At 37.8% G+C, this 19,962-nt stretch overlaps 1 protein-coding gene across 4 annotated transcripts in view; it reads right to left on the bottom strand.

The window, feature by feature from the left end:
- The window catches only part of ELP4 (elongator acetyltransferase complex subunit 4), a 211,441-nt gene that overhangs the window by 23,205 nt on the left and 168,274 nt on the right, over window positions 1-19,962 (bottom strand). The window contains exon 10 of one of the 4 annotated variants that reach the window (XM_075837740.1): window positions 12,513-12,641. The exons of the other annotated variants lie outside the window; for them this stretch is intronic. Within the exon in view, the coding sequence (XP_075693855.1) occupies window positions 12,564-12,641 (78 nt within the window). The 3' untranslated portion in view covers window positions 12,513-12,563. Of the gene's footprint in view, window positions 1-12,512; window positions 12,642-19,962 lie in introns of those variants that run through there. 4 annotated transcript variants of the gene reach the window in all.

Raw genomic sequence — 19,962 nt, 5'->3', positions numbered from 1 at the left:
GGGGCCTAATAAAGGCCCCCAGGTCTGCCTGGAGCGACTGCCTGCTAGATCATGCCGGAGGCATGACCTAGCAGATGCCTGTCCGTTTTAAACGGACAGGCAGTAATATACTGCAATACAAAAGTATTGCAGTGTATTACAATAGCGATTGGAGAATCGCATATTATAGTCCCCTAGTGGGACTAGTAAAAAAGTAAAAAAAAAGTTTAATAAAGTTAATGAAAAAAAAATGTGAAAAAAAAATGAAAAACCCAGCTTTTCCCCTTACACAATGCTTTACTATTATAAAACCAAAATAAAGTTAAAAAGTTACACATATTTGGTATCGCCGCGTCCGTAACGACCCCGACTATAAATCTCTAACATTATTTAACCCGCACGGTGAACGCCGTAAAAAATTTAATAAAAAACTATGGAAAAATTGCTGTTTTCTGTGAATCCTGACTTTACATTTTTTTTTATAAAAAGTGATCAAAAAGTCGCATCTACTCAAAAATGGTACCAATCAAAACTACAAGTCTTCCCGCAAAAAAAAAGCCCTCATACAACCGCATCGGCGAAAAAATGAAAACGTTACGGCTCTTCAAATATGGAGACACAAAAACAAATAATTTTGAAAAAAAAGCGTTTTTACTGTGTAAAAGTAGTAAAACATACAAAAACTATACAAATTTGGTATCGTTGCAATCGTAACAACCCGCTGAATAAAGTTATTGTGTTATTTATATCACACGGTAAACGGCGTAGATTTAAGACGCGAAAAAGAGGGGCAAAATTTCAGGTTTTTTTCTATTTCCCCCCAAATAAAAGTTAATAAAAGTTAATCAATAAATAATATGTCCCCCAAAATGGTGCTATTGAAAAGTACAACTTGTCCCACAAAAAACAAGACCTTATACAGCTATGTCGACGCAAAAATAAAAACGTTATAGCTCTTGGAATGTGACGATGGAAAAACTTTAAAAATGGCCTGGTCATTAAGGTCCAAAATAGGCTGGTCATTAAGGGGTTAAAGCTTAGCTTAATTAAAGTGATCACTAAGACTCTGGCAAATCAGACTCTTACCAATCGTGTGTTGATGGCTTTTCATTTTCACGCACAACAGCTTGAATGAATGAAGAAATGTGTATTGTTTGAGCCTTAAGTGATAGTAAATTATTTAACTAACGCGATGCATGGATTTTTATAAATTATATTATATCTTACACACATTTTTGGCCCTTGCGATTATAAGGCTTAGTGTCTTGTGGATGCATCATAAGTTCATGGACTCATCATCTGGTGTAGTGTCGAGATTTGAATCCAGTATAGGGGATATACACTAAGCACTTATGTGCCTTGACTGCATTACGGAGACCTCTAACCAGGGAGTGTTACCCAAAAAATGTTGCTAACCAGAAACATAACTTTTTGGTTATAGTATATGAAGTATCCATTAGATATTTTCAGCACAAAAATGAATGAATCATAAGGGATTCATCACTATAAGATTTACAGCCATCCAATCATACCACATCAACAAGTTCTCGTAGAAACCATGCCATAACACACTGGCCTTGTACTTATTTTCAGAGAGGATCTAACGCTCTACTAGATAGTTAAAAAAAAGTTGACTTCTAAGGATCTTCGAAAAAGTCATCCATTGGTCATTTCCGGCTCCTCCAATTGAGCTTTAAAGTTGAATCATTGGTTTTCTTCTGAATTGACCTTCACAATTACTTCTAAATTATAGTGACTCACGATCAAAATTGATTATAGAACTATTTTGAGATTTCCAAATCAGTGGATATCAAACCAAATAATTTACACACTGAAATATTGATCTAGCCAAAACTGAAAAATGGTTTTGGATGTAGTCAGATGAATTTATTAAAATCGCAAAATATGGATTCTGCTAACTAAAGTATTATTTATTCTGAATGATCTCTCATCAAAGGTTAGTGGAAATCCCTTCACATGGGATCCAAAATTAGAGAAATGGATTTAGGTGGCGTAATGCTGAAATTAAAAATATCCTTTTACAGGTCAGAACTATAGGTGAAATGATACTACTATTCAAAAAAATCTCGAAATGGGATAAAGCTGGGATTTAAATATAATGGACTGTACAGGAGTACCTGTAGTACAGGATTTGTGTGGTTAGGTTGGATCCAGTTCCTTCCATAGATCGATATGAAAGTTTTACAAAACAAGCATAACTTTTGAAAAGTTGCCCAAAAACAAAATTAATGCTACGACGATCACAAATATTAACGCACTGTTGAGAATAAAAAAAAGTTAGAGGATGAGACCCCATAGTTTGCAAGTAAAGGGGTAAACATTAAAAGTTGTTTCTACATAAATACGTATCAATGCTCTTATTTGTTTAGACAATAGTGAACGTCACTTGTCCTTTGCGGGGGCTAATTGTTGATAATGATGCACTGGGTGCTCTGACTATAACTTTACACAAGCCCTCAGCATGAAGTAGGGAATAGAGAGGACAGGGTTGTAAGCAAGCATTAGCCGCTGTTAGCTTCCCTAATCACATCTATGGCCTACAATGAATATCCCACCCCCCATGATGGTACAGTGATGAGGGCACAGGAAAGTCACAATGCACATCACTTACACTCTGTCTTTACTTTGTTTTGTTTAGCAGGTCAAAAATATGGGGCCTAAGAGCCTTATTTTGCAGACAGGCATCAAAGATTCGGAGCTCAGGGGGGAATCCATTGTTTAAAGAGAAAGCATTAGTTCCTCTTTAGCGTCATATTATATGTCCTGCAATTAATTTTACTACAAAGATGCTGGCCTGACTAAGGGTGCGTGCTACAAAAGAAGCTCATGGAATAACAAGATCTTCTATTTAGAGCCTGAACAAAAAATAATTAGTGCCATGGAAGATATGGTAAGAAACCAAAAATATTTAATTTTTAAAAAATTACTTTTCCATTAATTGAAATCAGTCTTATAAGCAGAAATATAATTTTGGAAGAAATAAAGAAAATTGTAATCCTTTAAATAATATATATATATATATATATATATATATATATATATATATATATATATATATATATATATATATATGACAAAGATACAAAAAAAAAAAAAAAAACGGTTTCAGTTTTTAACAATGTTGTTTTAAAATGTCTGATGAATTTCCCTCACCTTTCAATGGATTAAAATTAATTGTGCCCAATAATTTTTGGATCATAGACGTAAACAATTGTTAAAGGGGTTGTGCCAGAATCGGCAATGATCACCTATCCACAGGATAGGTGATAAGGGTCTGATCACTGGGGGGACCCACCACTGGGAACCGCACTGATCCCGAGAATGGGGGTCCCGAACCCACTGTTTCTATTCACTGCACCCCCCGCAATAATGACTTTGAATGGAGCGGCGGTCAAACATGCATGCTGCCATTCTATTCAAAGGCTGTGGGACTGACGGAAACAGCCGAGGCGTGGGGCTCCAAGCAATCTGTCACTCATCACCTATTCTATGGATAAGTGATAATTGTCGATTCTAGGTATACCCTTTTAAAGGGGTCTTATGACAATAAGAAATGCACCATAAAGTAGACCATTATGAAAAGTCAAAGTTTGGAGAATACTTACCTCTTTCCACAGGCTTCTGTGTTAGGATATGTTCATGGTGACATCACATGTCCACTCAAGTGAATCCTTGGTCACCACATCATCATGTTGCAATCACAACACGGAGGGCATGAGGTGTAAAAGGGCCAGCCGTGGGGAAAAAGTGGAGACTTTGAAAGGTTGTAATATAGGTAGTAGTGTAAAGAAGGACTTTAAAGTATATTATTTTTGAATTAAAAAAAAATACAGCTTTATGGGGAAAATATCTGAAATTATTTTGAAACAACATGGAGTGCAGGAGGTGTTAAAGGGCCAGCGGTGGGGGAATGGAGGAGAATTTGAAAAGTTGTACTATCAGTAGTAAAGACAAAAAGTTTATTTATTTACAAAGCTTATTATTTTTGAGTAAAAAAAACTGTTTTATGGGGAAAATATCTAAAAACTATTTTAAAGTTCAGACACGTTTCCTGAAAAAATTATATGACCAGGTTACTGTACAGGTTATTAAATAAGAATACATCTGGTAAGGTCTGTGTGTATGGAAATTAATAGGATTGAACAATGCTGGTCATAGACCTAAAGATAATTTGATTTTCTTTTAACAATAATACCTGACAAAATATTTTCCTATTCATTTAATAGGTAAATTCATTGGATAATGAATTGTTACCATCATAAACACATCAAAATTATTATCCAAATAACAAAATATTGATCAGAAGATCATTCTCATAATAGAGAAAATATTCTTGCTTATGGTCAGTTTAGGAAGTAAAGTTTGTAGTGTTCTTGTGTAAAATGGGCTAACAGTCAGACGGATACTTTTCTGTTTTGGATATAATAATTTTTTTGTTATTAACCCCAAAAAATCATGGTTAAGAGCTATGGCAATATAAAAATAACTCACAAACAACAAGTTATAGAGTCAAAAAGCACTAAATGAAGACAAAACGGCATCCTTAACCAAGAGTACACTTAGTGATAATGTATTTCAAGCAGCACAAAGGACAGCCATGTATATTCTATGTATAATAAAACAAAGACAGTCATTAAAAAGGTTTCTTTCCAAAGAACAAGCCGTGAATACTGGGGACAATCGGAATAGTGACAAAGGGCAGCCTCTTCAATGGAGGCACTTAAGCACAGTTTTTCATTAGCTAACTTCAAAGCCTTACACTTTGCAGCCTATTCATGCCCTCTTAGCAGTGGAGAAGTTACCGTAATGAAGTGAAGTTAAGAAGGAAAAAAAAAATGTGAATTTCATTTGTCATTAAAAATGATGTAATAAAAATATAAAACTTTTTTTCTCAAAAACACTCTGATTTAGTTTGTGGTAAATTAAAAAATATTAAATCGTGGTAAATACTATGCAATACCATTAAAACATATTGGATGGAAGTTATGATGCATTTAAAATAAAGTCAAGTCTTTCCTCTTGGGGAATCTTTTGTAATGATATTGGTCATTAATACATCAACTATATTTTGCAAGTTCATTAATGCAACTTTTTTAATCAATGAAAACCTAAAAAAAATAAATAATAACAATAAAAAATAATTACACGGTATCTGACATTTCTCTGGTGGAATGTTATGACGAGGCTTTCTCTACCAATGAAACACATAAACTGATTTTATCTGCATATTAGAGGGTTCATTTGTGTTGACATGTTTTTGTTAGCAAAATCCCACCTAACACCGCATGAGATGCAGAATTAGCCCCCAGGACGTGCCGTGAAGACGATGTCCCCACTTTAACCCCTTAATGACCGCCGATACGTCTTTTTACGGCGGTCATTAGTGGGCTTTATTCTAGAGCGCCGCCAAACTACGTCGCTGCATTAGAATAAAGTAAACAGAGCAGGGAGCCGTGAAATCTCCCTGCTCTCAGCTGCCAGTAGCAGCTGAGGGCTGGGGGCGTCCCTGCTCTGCCGGGTGAGATCGATATTAGTATCGATCTCACCCGTTTAACCCTTCAGATGCGGTGCACAATAGCGAGCACCGCATCTGAATGGTTTTGCAGAGAGGGAGGGAGCTCCCTCTCATCTCACTGACACCCGGCGATAAAATCGCCGAGTGTCTGTGTCTTCTATGGCAGCCGGGGGTCTAATAAAGACCCCCAGGTCTGCCTGCAGCGAATGCCTGCTAGATCATGCCGCAGGCATGACCTAGCAGATGCCTGTCCGTTTTAAACGGACAGGCAGTAATACACTGCAATACAAAAGTATTGCAGTGTATTATAATAGCGATCGGAGGATAGGGAAGTCCCCTAGTGGGACTAGTAAAAAAGTAAAAAAAAGTTTAATAAAGTTAATTAAAAAAAAAAGTGAAAAAAAAAAAAATGAAAAACCCAGCTTTTCCCCTTACAAAATGCTTTACTATTAAAAAAAACTACAATAAAGCAAAAAAGTTACACATATTTGGTATCGCCGCGTCCGTAACGACCCCGACTATAAAGCTGTTACATTATTTAACCCGCACGGTGAACGTCGTAAAAAATAAAATAAAAAACGATGGAAAAATTGCTGTTTTCTGTTAATCCTGACTTTAAAAAAATGTGATAGAAAGTGATCAAAAAGTCGCATCTACTCTCAAATGGTACCAATAAAAACTGCAAGTCGTCCCGCAAAAAACAAGACCTTATACAGCTATGCCGACGCAAAAATAAAAAAGTTACAGCTCTTCGAATGTGACAATGGAAAAATGTAAAAAATCGCTTGGACATTAGGGCCCAGAATGCCAGCAGGGGGAAGGGGTTAAGATAGGAGTGTAAATCTGCTGCTCAGCCGCTGTATCTGATGCACCTGTGTTTAATAACACATATCCTCGAGGGCCAAAACATATGTGACAGAATTAAAAACCAATGAGTTTATAATTTGACAGTAAATAAGATCTCCAGATTTCCAATTCTACATCCGTGAATACAAATAACTTTGGTATTTTAGATTTTTGGCCACTGCTTGGAGTAATAATAACCCATGAAGTCCAAAACTTTTTTGTACCATTTTCTTTAAAGAAGACCTGCTGTTTTTCTAAATTGTATTGTTAAGTCTACCAACATTAATTTAGGACGCAACATATTGTATTGGCCAATATGAGGGGTGAACGTCAACTTCATAAATCCTCATTTTGAAAACTGTGGAATTCTGAATGTGGAAATGAGAAGACTTGTAAAGAGATCGGTCTTAAACCGGCTACAGATGTAAACATTATCACCCAATCTGAAGACCTTTCTTTCTTGGAGCACTAATCAAGAAAGAGCGAGCTTGTTGATCGGCGCTCGTTTGCTCCTTTCACAAGGAGCTATGATCAGTAATGTATGCGGACGAGTAATTGGTACTACGATCGTTTGTTGCCATACATTTCCATCATGTCGGTGGCACATTTCTCTGTTTACTGCAAACTAGCCACCATGTTATTGGCTGCATAAATGAGCAGATCAGCCATTAAAGGAGCGCTTGCTCGTTCATTGGCTGATTGTTGCCCTGTTTACTCAGGGAAATGATCGAGAAGGAGCGTTCATATAAACACTTGTTTGCCCGATCAAAAGCCCATGTAAAAGGGCCTCAAGTAGGAAAACTTCTTTTGTTCGCAGGAAATGAGATCACAAAAATGTTCCACTGTTGGACCCCCAGCAATCAGCTGTAAGCTGCAGGGAATCTGGCAGCAAGTGTTCAATTCCCCTGCAGCACAACCAAAGGGACAATTAAGCATTACATGGTGACCCACAGAATCCATGGATTATTCATATTCTGCATGGATTTGCTGGGTCCTCCAGAAAAAAATTATTTATAGTAGCTCTTCAGTCTGGAAAAATAAAAAGTTTATTTTCTATTAAATAAGAATGATTTAATAAGGTACAGAGAAACCTCCTTGGGCTGATCAGTCAAAAAATACACTAAAGAATGGCCTTCTAGAGGGTCCTTCTCAAAGAAGAGGGCAATATACAGTGAAGGAAATAAGTATTTGATCCCTTGCTGATTTTGTAAGTTTGCCCACTGTCAAAGTCATGAACAGTCTAGAATTTTTAGGCTAGGTTAATTTTACCAGTGAGAGATAGATTATATATATATAAAAAAAAAAAAAATCACATAGTCAAAATTATATATATTTATTTGCATTGTGCACAGAGAAATAAGTATTTGATCCCCTACCAACCATTAAGAGTTCAGCCTCCTCCAGACCAGTTACACGCTCCAAATCAACTTGGTGCCTGCATTAAAGACAGCTGTCTTACATGGTCACCTGTATAAAAGACTCCTGTCCACAGACTCAATTAATCAGTCTGACTCTAACCTCTACAACATGGGCAAGACCAAAGAGCTTTCTAAGGATGTCAGGGACAAGATCATAGACCTGCACAAGGCTGGAATGGGCTACAAAACCATAAGTAAGACACTGGGTGAGAAGGAGACAACTGTTGGTGCAATAGTAAGAAAATGGAAGACATACAAAATGACTGTCAATCGACATCGATCTGGGGCTCCATGCAAAATATCACCTCGTGGGGTATCCTTGATCCTGATGAAGGTGAGAGCTCAGCCGAAAACTACATGGGGGGAACTTGTTAATGATCTCAAGGCAGCTGGGACCACAGTCACCAAGAAAACCATTGGTAACACATTACGCCGTAATGGATTAAAATCCTGCAGTGCCCGCAAGGTCCCCCTGCTCAAGAAGGCACATGTACAGGCCCGTCTGAAGTTTGCAAATGAACATCTGGATGATTCTGAGAGTGATTGGGAGAAGGTGCTGTGGTCAGATGAGACTAAAATTGAGCTCTTTGGCATTAACTCAACTCACCGTATTTGGAGGAAGAGAAATGCTGCCTATGACCCAAAGAACACCGTCCCCACTGTCAAGCATGGAGGTGGAAACATTATGTTTTGGGGTGTTTCTCTGCTAAGGGCAGAGGACTACTTCACCGCATCAATGGGAGAATGGATGGAGCCATGTACCGTCAAATCCTGAGTGACAACCTCCTTCCCTCCACCAGGACATTAAAAATGGCTCGTGGCTGGGTCTTCCAGCACGACAATGACCCGAAACATACAGCCAAGGCAACAAAGAAGTGGCTCAAAAAGAAGCACATTAAGGTCATGTAGTGGCCTAGCCAGTCTCCAGACCTTAATCCCATCGAAAACTTATGGAGGGAGCTGAAGATCCGAGTTGCCAAGCGACAGCCTCGAAATCTTAATGATTTACAGATGATCTGCAAAGAGGAGTGGGCCAAAATTCCATCTAACATGTGTGCAAACCTCATCATCAACTACAAAAAACGTCTGACTGCTGTGCTTGCCAACAAGGGTTTTGCCACCAAGTATTAAGTCTTGTTTGCCAAAGGGATCAAATACTTATTTCTCTGTGCACAATGCAAATAAATATATATAATTTTGACTATGTGACAGTGGGCAAACTTACAAAATCAGCAAGGGATCAAATACTTATTTCCTTCACTGTATATACTATAGATGGGAATTAAAAATCCATCACAGAAAAATCTGGTGTAGATCAAGGCTGGCTTCTCATAAAGCTTGGTCTTTTGGAGAGGTTTCTAATGGTGGCTTTACACACTTCGATAATGCATATGATTTTCGACCGCTTGTTCAACTATAGTTTCCGATCGGGAAGTGAGTGCAGGACGCGTCTTTACATGTGGTGATTATTTAACATTGAAATGAAGTTGATGTCGTCACATGGTCATAGCAGTAATTCAACCCTGGTTTACTTATCCCTATAGACTATACTCTTACAGATGTAGCCATCTTTATCTTGACTTTTAACGCACTAAATATACAGTGCCAAGAAACCTTAACTTGACTTTTACAATGACTTCAATGGCTTTTGCTGTGTGATATCACGCTGCATCGAGTTATCAGAGTTAAGATAAACTTGGCTACGAGTGGAACAAATCTGTTCACATTGGCTGCGGCTACACACAGACTTTTTACAGCAACTTCTGTAGCCACGTGACAGTTGCAGCTATTTGACTTGAATGTTTTTTTTCATTCCATGTCTTTCTTCTTGATATTCTACAGTGTATCATGAGACAGTCACATGAAACTTGCGCATTCCTATGGGCTGCAGGTGGTGCCCTACAAAAACCCTGCGTCTAGCCCCAGCCTAAAGTATCGAGATCTACTACAAACTTAAGTAGATATACCAAGCTGCCAACCTGATGTGTCCCTTATTGTCTCTATTTCTCGACTTAGCATTCTGTAAATGAACCTTCTAAGACACAGGACACATGCCAGCAAGCAGCCCTTTGCCGGCCTAAGAAACTAAGCGTTCCAGTCACTGGAAGCTGAATGTTACAATGAAACAAAGACATTATTTTGCTAAACTGTAAACATTCTCAAGACGAAAACTCAGGCAGCACCACATAAATACAAGGCAGAAAAAGAAGACAAAATACCCCAATTATATAAAAATACAATCTAAATGAAAGATAAAAGCTACGTATAAAAAATAATTAAAAAAAACCAAAGGGGTTGTCCAATGAGGAGACATCCCTGTTTATGTGCCCTTTAAAGGCATATAAACGCCATGGGGAGGGGGGTTCTTACACTTCAGAGTGGCTTCTGCTCTACCGGAACCATTGTTTGCATCAATGCATTAGGTAGACATGTAATGCTAAATTTCCCGGCATCGCCTTTGCATAGGAAATGTATGGATAGGGGAGGCTTCCCCTAGTGATAACAGCTGATCATCAGGGGTTATAAAAGAGCTAAACCTGCGGCAACTAGCTGATCGTCGGGTTGGCTTATTAATGCGGTGTGGTAATATTTGGGACTTTGATGTTATTAATGTGACAATGGCTTAAAAACGAAGTTTAATTTAAAAAAAAGACACATTTTACGGGATACTGAAGGGGATCTAAGTTTGCAAACGATTTCAAAATGTAGCCCTCAGAGCTCATCTTGTGATCATTGCTGCAGACTGGGACTGGTTATGCAGGTCCTTATATCAGCCTATATGAGCATCCTTCATACATTGATCTATTTGGATTTGCTTTGTATGAATAATTATGGTCCCGGCCTGAAAATGCAGTCCCATAGATCAGCTTTTGGGAACTGAATGTTGTAAAGCAAAGAATATTTGCTGTCCAGAAGAGAAAGAAAATTGGACAGCCTGACCCAACGACAATTTAGTGCTCCCATCATAGGGAAACACAAATTTCATGTATAAGGCGACATTATATATATATATATATATATATATATATATATATATATATATATAATTTAATGTGTCTGTTCCTTTCTCCGTTTAACACATTTACATAAATGCCAGTGATCTTTCATCCCAGCAGGAATTTTCCATGCAAAAGAAAAGGATTAATTTCAGAAAAAAAAATTGGGGTTGTATCATCAAGAACGACGACACAAATTTTGTCTGATCCCCAGAATCACATCTAGAGAGGTGTGGAGTGATGGAGGTTGACACAATGGGATATATAATTGGTGCAATTAAAGGGAATAGAACTATAGGGGGGCATGTATTGGTATGTACATAAATTCATGCTAAAAATAAAGCCATTTTCAAAACCCTTCCATCTACACATGAAAGTGCCCACCTACCAGGAATTCCTCTTGAAAAGACCCCTCAGACTCAGATTGTGACAGTATGTCACATAACATGTTATTAACTATGAATATGCATGATTGTACTATGAAGACCATGCCGGCTGACAGCTCCATCCAGAAATAAATAAAACTAGTTCGGATACAGCGAATACCACAAGAAAACAGACAGCTATGCATTGAGTCTTCATATTCTGCATCTGACACTGTCTTTACTCAATTTAGTCCTAGCTAATGACACCAATAGTGTTGTGTCTCCAAATACCATTCATTCCAGGGAAGTCTTAAATGGAATTTATAGGTGTCATGTACATAGTGTTATATGTAAAGAGCACATAGTAAACAGGAGAAAGAAGTATAGTTGTTACTACAGTACTGTTCGGCTATTCCACTGCTTAATGTAAGACATGTAAAGGAGTAACGTGGAACCAACTTGTTGTCCTCATTTACGCAATAATACAAGCCCATTATCAAAGTCCTAACACCATGACCGGACGTGAAGCTGGTCATAGATATTCCTACCAAATGATCTCTTGGCTAACAATTCCATTTTCTGATTTCTGATGGGTCTGGCCAGCCCATTAACATATAGTTACTTTGGTTGGAAAAAGACACATATCCACCAAGTTCAACCTTTCCCAGACCTAGCTGACTTAGAACAAGGCAAAAACACAACTGGCCAACTGCTGCCAGCTTTGCCGAACGTCAGTCTTACTCTTTCCTGGATTAATCATATCATTATTTTCTAAATTTATAATAACTCTCAGTGCCATTTGTTATTGTATAGACATCTAGCTCATTTTTGAATGCTGTCATTTCTACCTCTTGGAGCTAGGGCTTTTTAAAGTTTGACTACTCTAACTGTAAAGAACCCTTTCCTATATCAATGTATAAATATCCCTTTCTCCACATGAACAGAATGTCCCCTGTTTCTTGTACAGTTCACATTCAGAGACATAAGCCCTATATGTAAAGGCCCAGGCCAAGCCAGAGTGTTTTTTTGCTCCCCCTCCCCCCCCTTGGCATTTAGCACATAAGCCACTCCAGTCGCACCCCTGAGCTATGCCCCTGCCTATAATACAAAACATTTTTAACTCTATGATCCTGCACTGTTCTCTACTCCGCTAACAGGAATTTACATGGGACGTCTTTTGGGCATTATATGATTTAGTATTAAAGGGGTTATCTGGGTTTTTCACAATCGGAAGCAAGGCACAGGATGGCATAACATGATGAACTAGCAGATGCTTACCCCCTGAAGTGCCCCACGCTCCAACAATGAGGTCCCATTTTCCGTCGCTCCAGTCCTGGAAGCTCCTGCAATAGTCAAGTGCTGCTGTAGCCAATCACTGGCCTCAGAGGTCACGTGCTGTTCATGGCAGCATCACCTTGATCGATTAAGGGCAAGTCACCAATAAACGAGCTTTCATACCGTCCTCCACCCTGTTGCCGATTGTAAAAGCTCCCGGATAACCCTTTTAAAAATAAATTTGATACACGCTTTACAATTTTAAAATATTTGCCTAATTCACTTCAATGAATTTGCATAATGTGCAACAAATCATCTAATATTCAAAATCTTTTTATTCCACAAGAGGCGAAAGTTGCAGAAGGGAGGAAAAAAACAAACAAACAAACAACATTTTCTCCTTCATTGATCACCTTGTTGAAAGCGGTGATCTTAAATGGAATATTTAAGACTTTGTCCATTCTGTCTCCATATGCTCCTCCGTTATTCATTAAATCTATGCTATTTCTATTTCAACAATTCCTCAGCACCCAAGTTTGTTTGTTTTTTACTCTTTGTGTACAGTATAAAATTAAGCTTTCCGCCGCCAACACTATATGGTAAAAAAAAAAAGCAATCAAATAAATGCTGAAGAATTAAAGACAATAATCAACACCGACAGGATCATCCTACCACTCATTTCACAAACAATACATTTTCTGTGAAAGCAAACACATATGCTTTACTGGCAGGCAGTAAGAGAAAACAAAATATGGTAGGATATCATGAATGTAGGAGCCAAACAAGCGAGCAGAATGCAGTGGAGAGCGGAGCACGCTTCCACTTCACATGGTTCTTTGTGACGCGACTACAAAAATAAGCTGAAAGTGAGTAAAGAACAAACTTAAGAGAGCAAAGATCATCACTTGAGCTAAATTGGTGAACAAACCTCTTAGAACACTTAACATAGTTGAGCAGCCGGAGAACTGGGAGGATAACAACATTTGAGGCAAGGAGGAAAACACCCGCCTTCTCTTAGCTTGTCCAAGCATGCTTCAATTAATCTTCAAGGATTTACAAGCACTTGACATTGACACCTTTACACAATATCATTGCGTGTACACCACAAGGCAGTATTGCTTTACCTCCATGTCAAGTTTCAAATCGCATTACACACATGCCAAAATTTACCACAGCTTCTGGCTCAAATGAGATGTCGGAAATCTGTATAAAGGTTCAATATGTAAATATCATAGGCTGATGACGAAGAAGTTAAAGAACTATTCCAAGAGGGTCCAATAGATTGTAGCCACACTGCTTATGTACTCATCTAACCATTTAAAATGAACTTTTCCAACAATTTTCTGAACTGCCAAACCATATCACCCTCTTCTATAAGTGCAGAACCAATAGCACTTTTCTACCTGTTTGAATGTCATAACTGAAAACTACTGTGACACTAGAGGAGAATTGGAGAAGGATGGATGGGACAAGGGTTAATGTAGATTTATATGCCATTCATGCCGTGGCAACCCCTATGGCCACCATAAATGGGATTAGTTGTTGTCACCCAACATGTGTTACCTGTGTAAGAGGCCAAAACAGGTCAGAAAAAGCTGGATAGCATATTAAAGTGGTTGTCTCAACACATCAGACCCTCGGGAGGAACTCTGGCTGATATTGCCGGAAGAAGTTGTGGCACAAATGAATAGTTAACAGAATATTAAAGACTAGCCCAAAAGCCCCAGAACGGGAGACACTCTTTCTAAGAAGTTCTCCGCCCTGGTTTGTAGATGTGGGGTCCATAGCAGCAGGTGTCCATAATACAACAACTCGGGGAATAACATTTCTAGGTAATTAATTAATTTTAGGGAGATATGCTCTTTTCAGAAGGAAACTAGGGTCCGCTTCACCATGTCAACTGGCACAACCTGATGACATCAACAGGGAGACAGTTGTTTATAGCCAATCTGCATCCAAGGCATTCACTGACTGAGTTTAATTTTGCGAGCCTTAGCCTGGTTCCCCTACTTTTCCGATTGTTATGATATCTGCTCCACTTTTGCTTCCAATTTCGGTTTGACCTAACAAACCTCCTTATGGAGGTAAAGAGTGTAGGCCAGACCAAGTGATTTATGAAGTTTCGACAAAATGTTATTTAAGTTCCTTCTCTTCCGGTCATAATCGTTATTTCATAGATAGATCGTTTCAATCCACCGTTATACAGCCCTATTGTTTACAGTATATAAGTTCAACGTGAACATAGAACTCAGTCTTGACTGTAGAGAGTATTTTCTGCCAAACAAAGAAATACTCTATGTAGATTAATACCCATACAGTACTGAACATTGAAAAATATTAAAATCTATTTATATAAAAAGTTATCTAAGCCAGAGAAACAAGGAGAAACTGCAAAAAACAATCAGTTGGCATGGGTTATGGTTCAATTCAATTTTATAGTTTCTCAGCTCTAGTTCATCTCTTTTGGTAACACCCATGTGACTTCCAAATTCTTCTTAATCCAAGCAGTGTATTTACATCACTCTTTAACAATTATATAGAAGCTTATGGAACACAAGCTATTACATTTTCGACTAAGCCCTTATACTAAGTCGCCCTACACCAATGTTCATTTAATTCAGAAGGCCCGAAGGCATACAGTCTTGCCTTTTTGAAGATTATCCAACCCGTTATTTAAGGTATGTGAAATGTTTCCCTCTTGTTTTAATCAGCAAATGTCCTTAGGGAACCTGTGGCTTGCCAAGAAGAGGTGTTAAAGAACGTGGCTGCCCTGGGTCTCATGTGGTGTATATCTCTGCCATCTACAGTGGCAGGATGTGTAGTAAGAGGCAAGTTCTGTTCTCGTCGTACTCGTCCTTGCTCTGTCTCAAACAAGGAGAATGCAGAATACTTTTATATCTTACTCATCTAATAATTTCATCCGTAACTTGGAAACAATTTATCAACTTAACTATTGGAAAGAAATTTTTTGATCTACAAAAAATTCAACCAACTTGACCTGTTACCTTAAGCAGGTGTAAAAATAGCCACACTAGGAGTATAGCTTAATCATAGTGTTGCTATTTTTACATCTGCTTAAGGTAACAGGTCAAGTTGGTTGCATTTTTTGTAGATCAAAAAATTTCTTTCCAATAGTTAAGTTGATAAATTGTTTCCAAGTTACGAATATACAAGTTACTTCCATATATCTGACAAAGCTTATCCTACGGAGTAGGACAATTCTAGTGATTGGTTGATGTCCCAGCAGACAGTACCCCACAAATCTACTATTTATTAACTTTCCTGTAGAAAGGTAATACATGTAAGTCGTGAGAAAACCCCTTTAAATTAGAAATATATCCAGATATGCCCTCCAATGCAATTTAAGAAAAGTTAAGTAATACAGTTTGTTAAGTTTTGTTTTTTTTTATCATGGAAGTCTACAGGCGACACGGAGGATGGGCGACAGATGGGCAATGGATGGCATCCGCCAGAGGTATCGGTCAAAGGCGTCCAGTATGGGTGATGGATGGCTGACTAATTATATCAGTGGGAGGTTTGTTTACCATCTCGTGCCACACATCTCGGAATATGTAGAGTTTAGAGACAGGTTAATGCAGAACAAATTTGTATACAGGCTCTGCCTTTCTAAGACTGCCTTATCCACATTTACCTTGCACATGAATTTCTTCAAGTCCCATAGAGCAGTCAAAGACATTTCTGCAACAATTCTTCCGTGAATATACCCAAAAAGGGTTTTCCAAGATTACAAAAAAAGGTCTGCTCTCTTAATGGAAGAGCCTCTCTTGTTTGTGAGCCGTGCCTGGTATTGGGGCTTAGCCCCATTCCATTGAATAGGACGAAGCTGCAATACCAGACACAGCCCAAGCTAGTGCTGTTTCAAGAAAAAGTTCACCCTTTTTTCTAATTTAAGTCGACCCCTTTAAACAATATTTCCAACATTAGTAAATCAGAAGTTTAAGTTTTGTAATTGTGTTTGTTTTACTTACAGATATTTTGCCATTTCAATCTTTACTTACTTCTTACTTGCATGCATACTTACTTACTTTTCCAGTGTGATAAAAGCATAATTAAATCCTGTAAAAAATAAACCGCAGTGGAATATTTTTGCCAAAAATCATATTAGCATATTTTCACCACAGTATAATTGTGGTCAAAGGTTTCTTTTAGAATTCCACAATAATAATAATACAAAAAAATCAAGTAAGGAAACCATTTTCTAAAACATATTAAAAAATACGGTGTGGTAGAAAAAAAAACCCCCATAATAAAATATTAATGACAGGAAATGTTAATTAATTTCTAATTCTCTTTTCTATTATTTGGATTTCAGGAAGGTTGATTGGACTTGATCCATCACTTTATGGAAAATTAATTATTTCTAATACACGCGCTACTTTATGCAGCCCCTTTGATTTACATTGAGAAAAAATTCAGCAGAAGTAATTGAGGCAGAAGAGGATACTGGCACCGACTGAACTCAATTTTCATTCCAAACTTCCGCGGAATCCCAAGGCACAACAATATCAGATGCAAGGGGAAAAACAAACAAAAGACAAGTGAAAAGGCAACATGAAGGGGGAATATTACAAGAATCACACAACAAAGGCTCCACAAAAATGTTTTAGTGCCATAGACGGGCATTGAGCGCTCCATTCAGGCAAGGTGAAATAAGATATCATATGGCATCCTGACAACTGATGTCTTCATTTAAATGTAAGAATTTACATTCTAATTAGAAAGAATTTACATCTTAATCAGAGGCAGCTGTATTATCTTGTTACTGTTTTTTTCAAAGATAATGAACTAAAAAAACTGCTGTGCTTCCTCAACCAGAAATTAAACAGCCAGCATGCAGAACGACTTTATAGCTTACCTGCAGTAAAAGCGCTTATTAGTATTTGCAAGTATTAACTCCTTTCCTCTCGGGTAAAGGTGGAACGTCTTTACTGTCTTAGTATGGCCGCTATATGTGGCGGTAAAGTTGAAGACTTCTTGACATTTGTATTGGTTTAGTTCATTCAGTTTGGTTCTCGGAGTACAATCGGCTTCATTGATTTGAGTATTTTCAACAAAGACTTATTTATACATGGAAGCGATTACCATCCTTGTATAAAAAAAATGGCAATAGGGACAAATAAGAAAAATGACTGCAAAAATGTTCATGTCCCGTCATTGGTCATACTGTGTAGCAGTTTGACAGCTCAACTTTATATTAAAGGGTTCACAAAATATGGTCAACTTTCATAGTTGTAAATGACTCTTTATGATCAATTTATTGAAGAAATTTTATGAAGAAAATGTCTTCTTTTAAGACACCTGCCCCAGCGATCAGCTGACCACCAGGGGTACGGCTTCTGGAACCCCCGCCCATCCACTTTTTTTGCTGGAGGAAGTATTGTATGGTCATATGTTTCCTTGCAGCAGCAGCTTCAGGGGAAATGTTTTATTACATGCTTGCCATTCAAGTGAATGGCCGACAATACAGTACATGATCAAGCCGGTCCACCAGAGCAAGAGCCACTCTTGACAGCTCTCAGGTCTAGCTCATAGAGGGTCAGCCGAGTGACGTCCATATACCCTAACAGGGCATATGAGGAGGGATTGCTTTGATGAGACAATCCTTTTAAAGAGGACCTGTCATCTCTTCTGACATATCTATTTTTTTGTAAATACTTGTATTTCCAATTAAATAACTATTCTGAAATATATTTTCTTAGAACTTTGCATTGTGCCGTTCCCCTGTGATACCTACTAGAAATTTACAAATACATTGACAACTGGGTGTAACCATTCTCTGTGTCAAAGGGGTGTGCCCTTACAGTCAGAACTGATTGGACAGGGTCAGTCTGTGTTTAGACACATCCCCCCTACTGATAACACCCAGTTGTCAATTTATTCATACATTTCTAAGAGGAATCACAGAGGAACGGTACAACAAAAAGTTTTAAGAAAATATGTTCCAGAATTGTTATTTCATGGGGAATTTAATTATTTACTAAAACAGGGAAGTCAATAGAGGTGACAGGTCCTCTTTAAAGGTTGTCCAGTGAAAGACATTGATGGTATATCACTAGGATTAGTTGTAATGAGTAGCAGTTCCTACACAACACCACGTCAGGGTGGTGCTGCATAGGAGAAAAGACAAAGAATTTGTGGAACTTTAGCTACTGATGTAACCCCCAATTTTAGAGATCACTAATTGCAATGAGCTATGAAATCCATAGACACTTGCAGATCGTGGAAAACTCAACCTTGGTAGAATTCCTAGCCACAACTTTTTCTCTAGTTACAACAGGAGAAGCAGTGCAGATGAAGTAAGTTAAGGCGCCTGTATACTAAGAGGTATCAGAAGATGGATTTTATCCTTTGGATCCAGTCGCATCTCATGTTTTGACATACTTATGAATACCATAAGACCCCATTTCTGGAATTACACACTATTTTACCAATATTTTTTGATTGGGAAGAACAAAGGAGTTGGGAAAATAGCAATTACATTAAAGTATAATTAAAAATGGCTCTTTTCTTCAAAAAATAGCTCCACACCTTTCCACAGGTTTTGTGGGGGTATTGCAGCTCAGCCCTTTTTACTTCAATGGAGCGGAGTTGAAATACCAGACCCAACCCATGGCCAGGTGTGGTGTTCTTTTTTGGAAGAAAGTAGCCATATTTTTAGAATCCTGGACAACCCCTTTAAGAAGGTTACAAAACGGCATATGATGAATATATAGAGAGTAAACACTGTTAGAGGTGAATAGCTAAAATGTGTTTGCTCATCCTTGGCATAATTTAAAAGGGTTGTCCCATCATGACAAGCCTATCCATATTCCTAGTTAGGGTTAGGATATTTCGAGAGGGTGTTCCCAGCCCAGACAGAGTGGTAAACTGTCGCAAAGAGTGACTCTCACGCCTGAGTACTCGTGCTACCAGGTATAACATGGAAATATCTATACATTATAAAATAATTAATAAAAAATATTTAACAATATTTGTTGAAATCACTAAATTACTGCCTTTGAAGTCAGAGTTCTAGATCATGTACTGTATAGGAACAATGCTTTCAGCACCAATCCCAGAGATCAGCACCACTGACCAAACTGTATATAAGGAAGAGTGGTCATGTCTAGTTCCTATTGTTTTACCAATATGAATGGAGGCTCAAAGAAGCCACATGAGGCCTCAGAAGAGACAAATCAAGACACATAAGAAGTAAAAAAAAAATTCCTTTTAAGTTTTTTCATTTTCATATTCTATAAATATTGAGAATCCAATATACAATCTGTAGCAGAACTACAATCGTTAAGGTCAAGACAACATATACAAGCGCACGACAGAAACCTCACCCCTTCCCCAAAAAATAATAATACGGAATTGCTCTTAAATTATGCAAGTTATTTTTTAAGTAATTGAAGATCAGTTTTAAAATACAGTAAGTTTATTGTTTTCTTGGCTTTTTTTCCCACTAAATAACCAATCCCTTCATTGTCTATGTAACACAATGTACTAGCAGAAGTGACAGTTTTAAGAAAAGATAGCCATTGCAA

Source organism: Rhinoderma darwinii, chromosome 9 (assembly GCF_050947455.1).
Source record: "Rhinoderma darwinii isolate aRhiDar2 chromosome 9, aRhiDar2.hap1, whole genome shotgun sequence".
In the NCBI taxonomy this organism is placed as follows: domain Eukaryota; kingdom Metazoa; phylum Chordata; class Amphibia; order Anura; family Rhinodermatidae; genus Rhinoderma; species Rhinoderma darwinii.
This window is presented reverse-complemented; position numbering and strand designations above follow the sequence as displayed.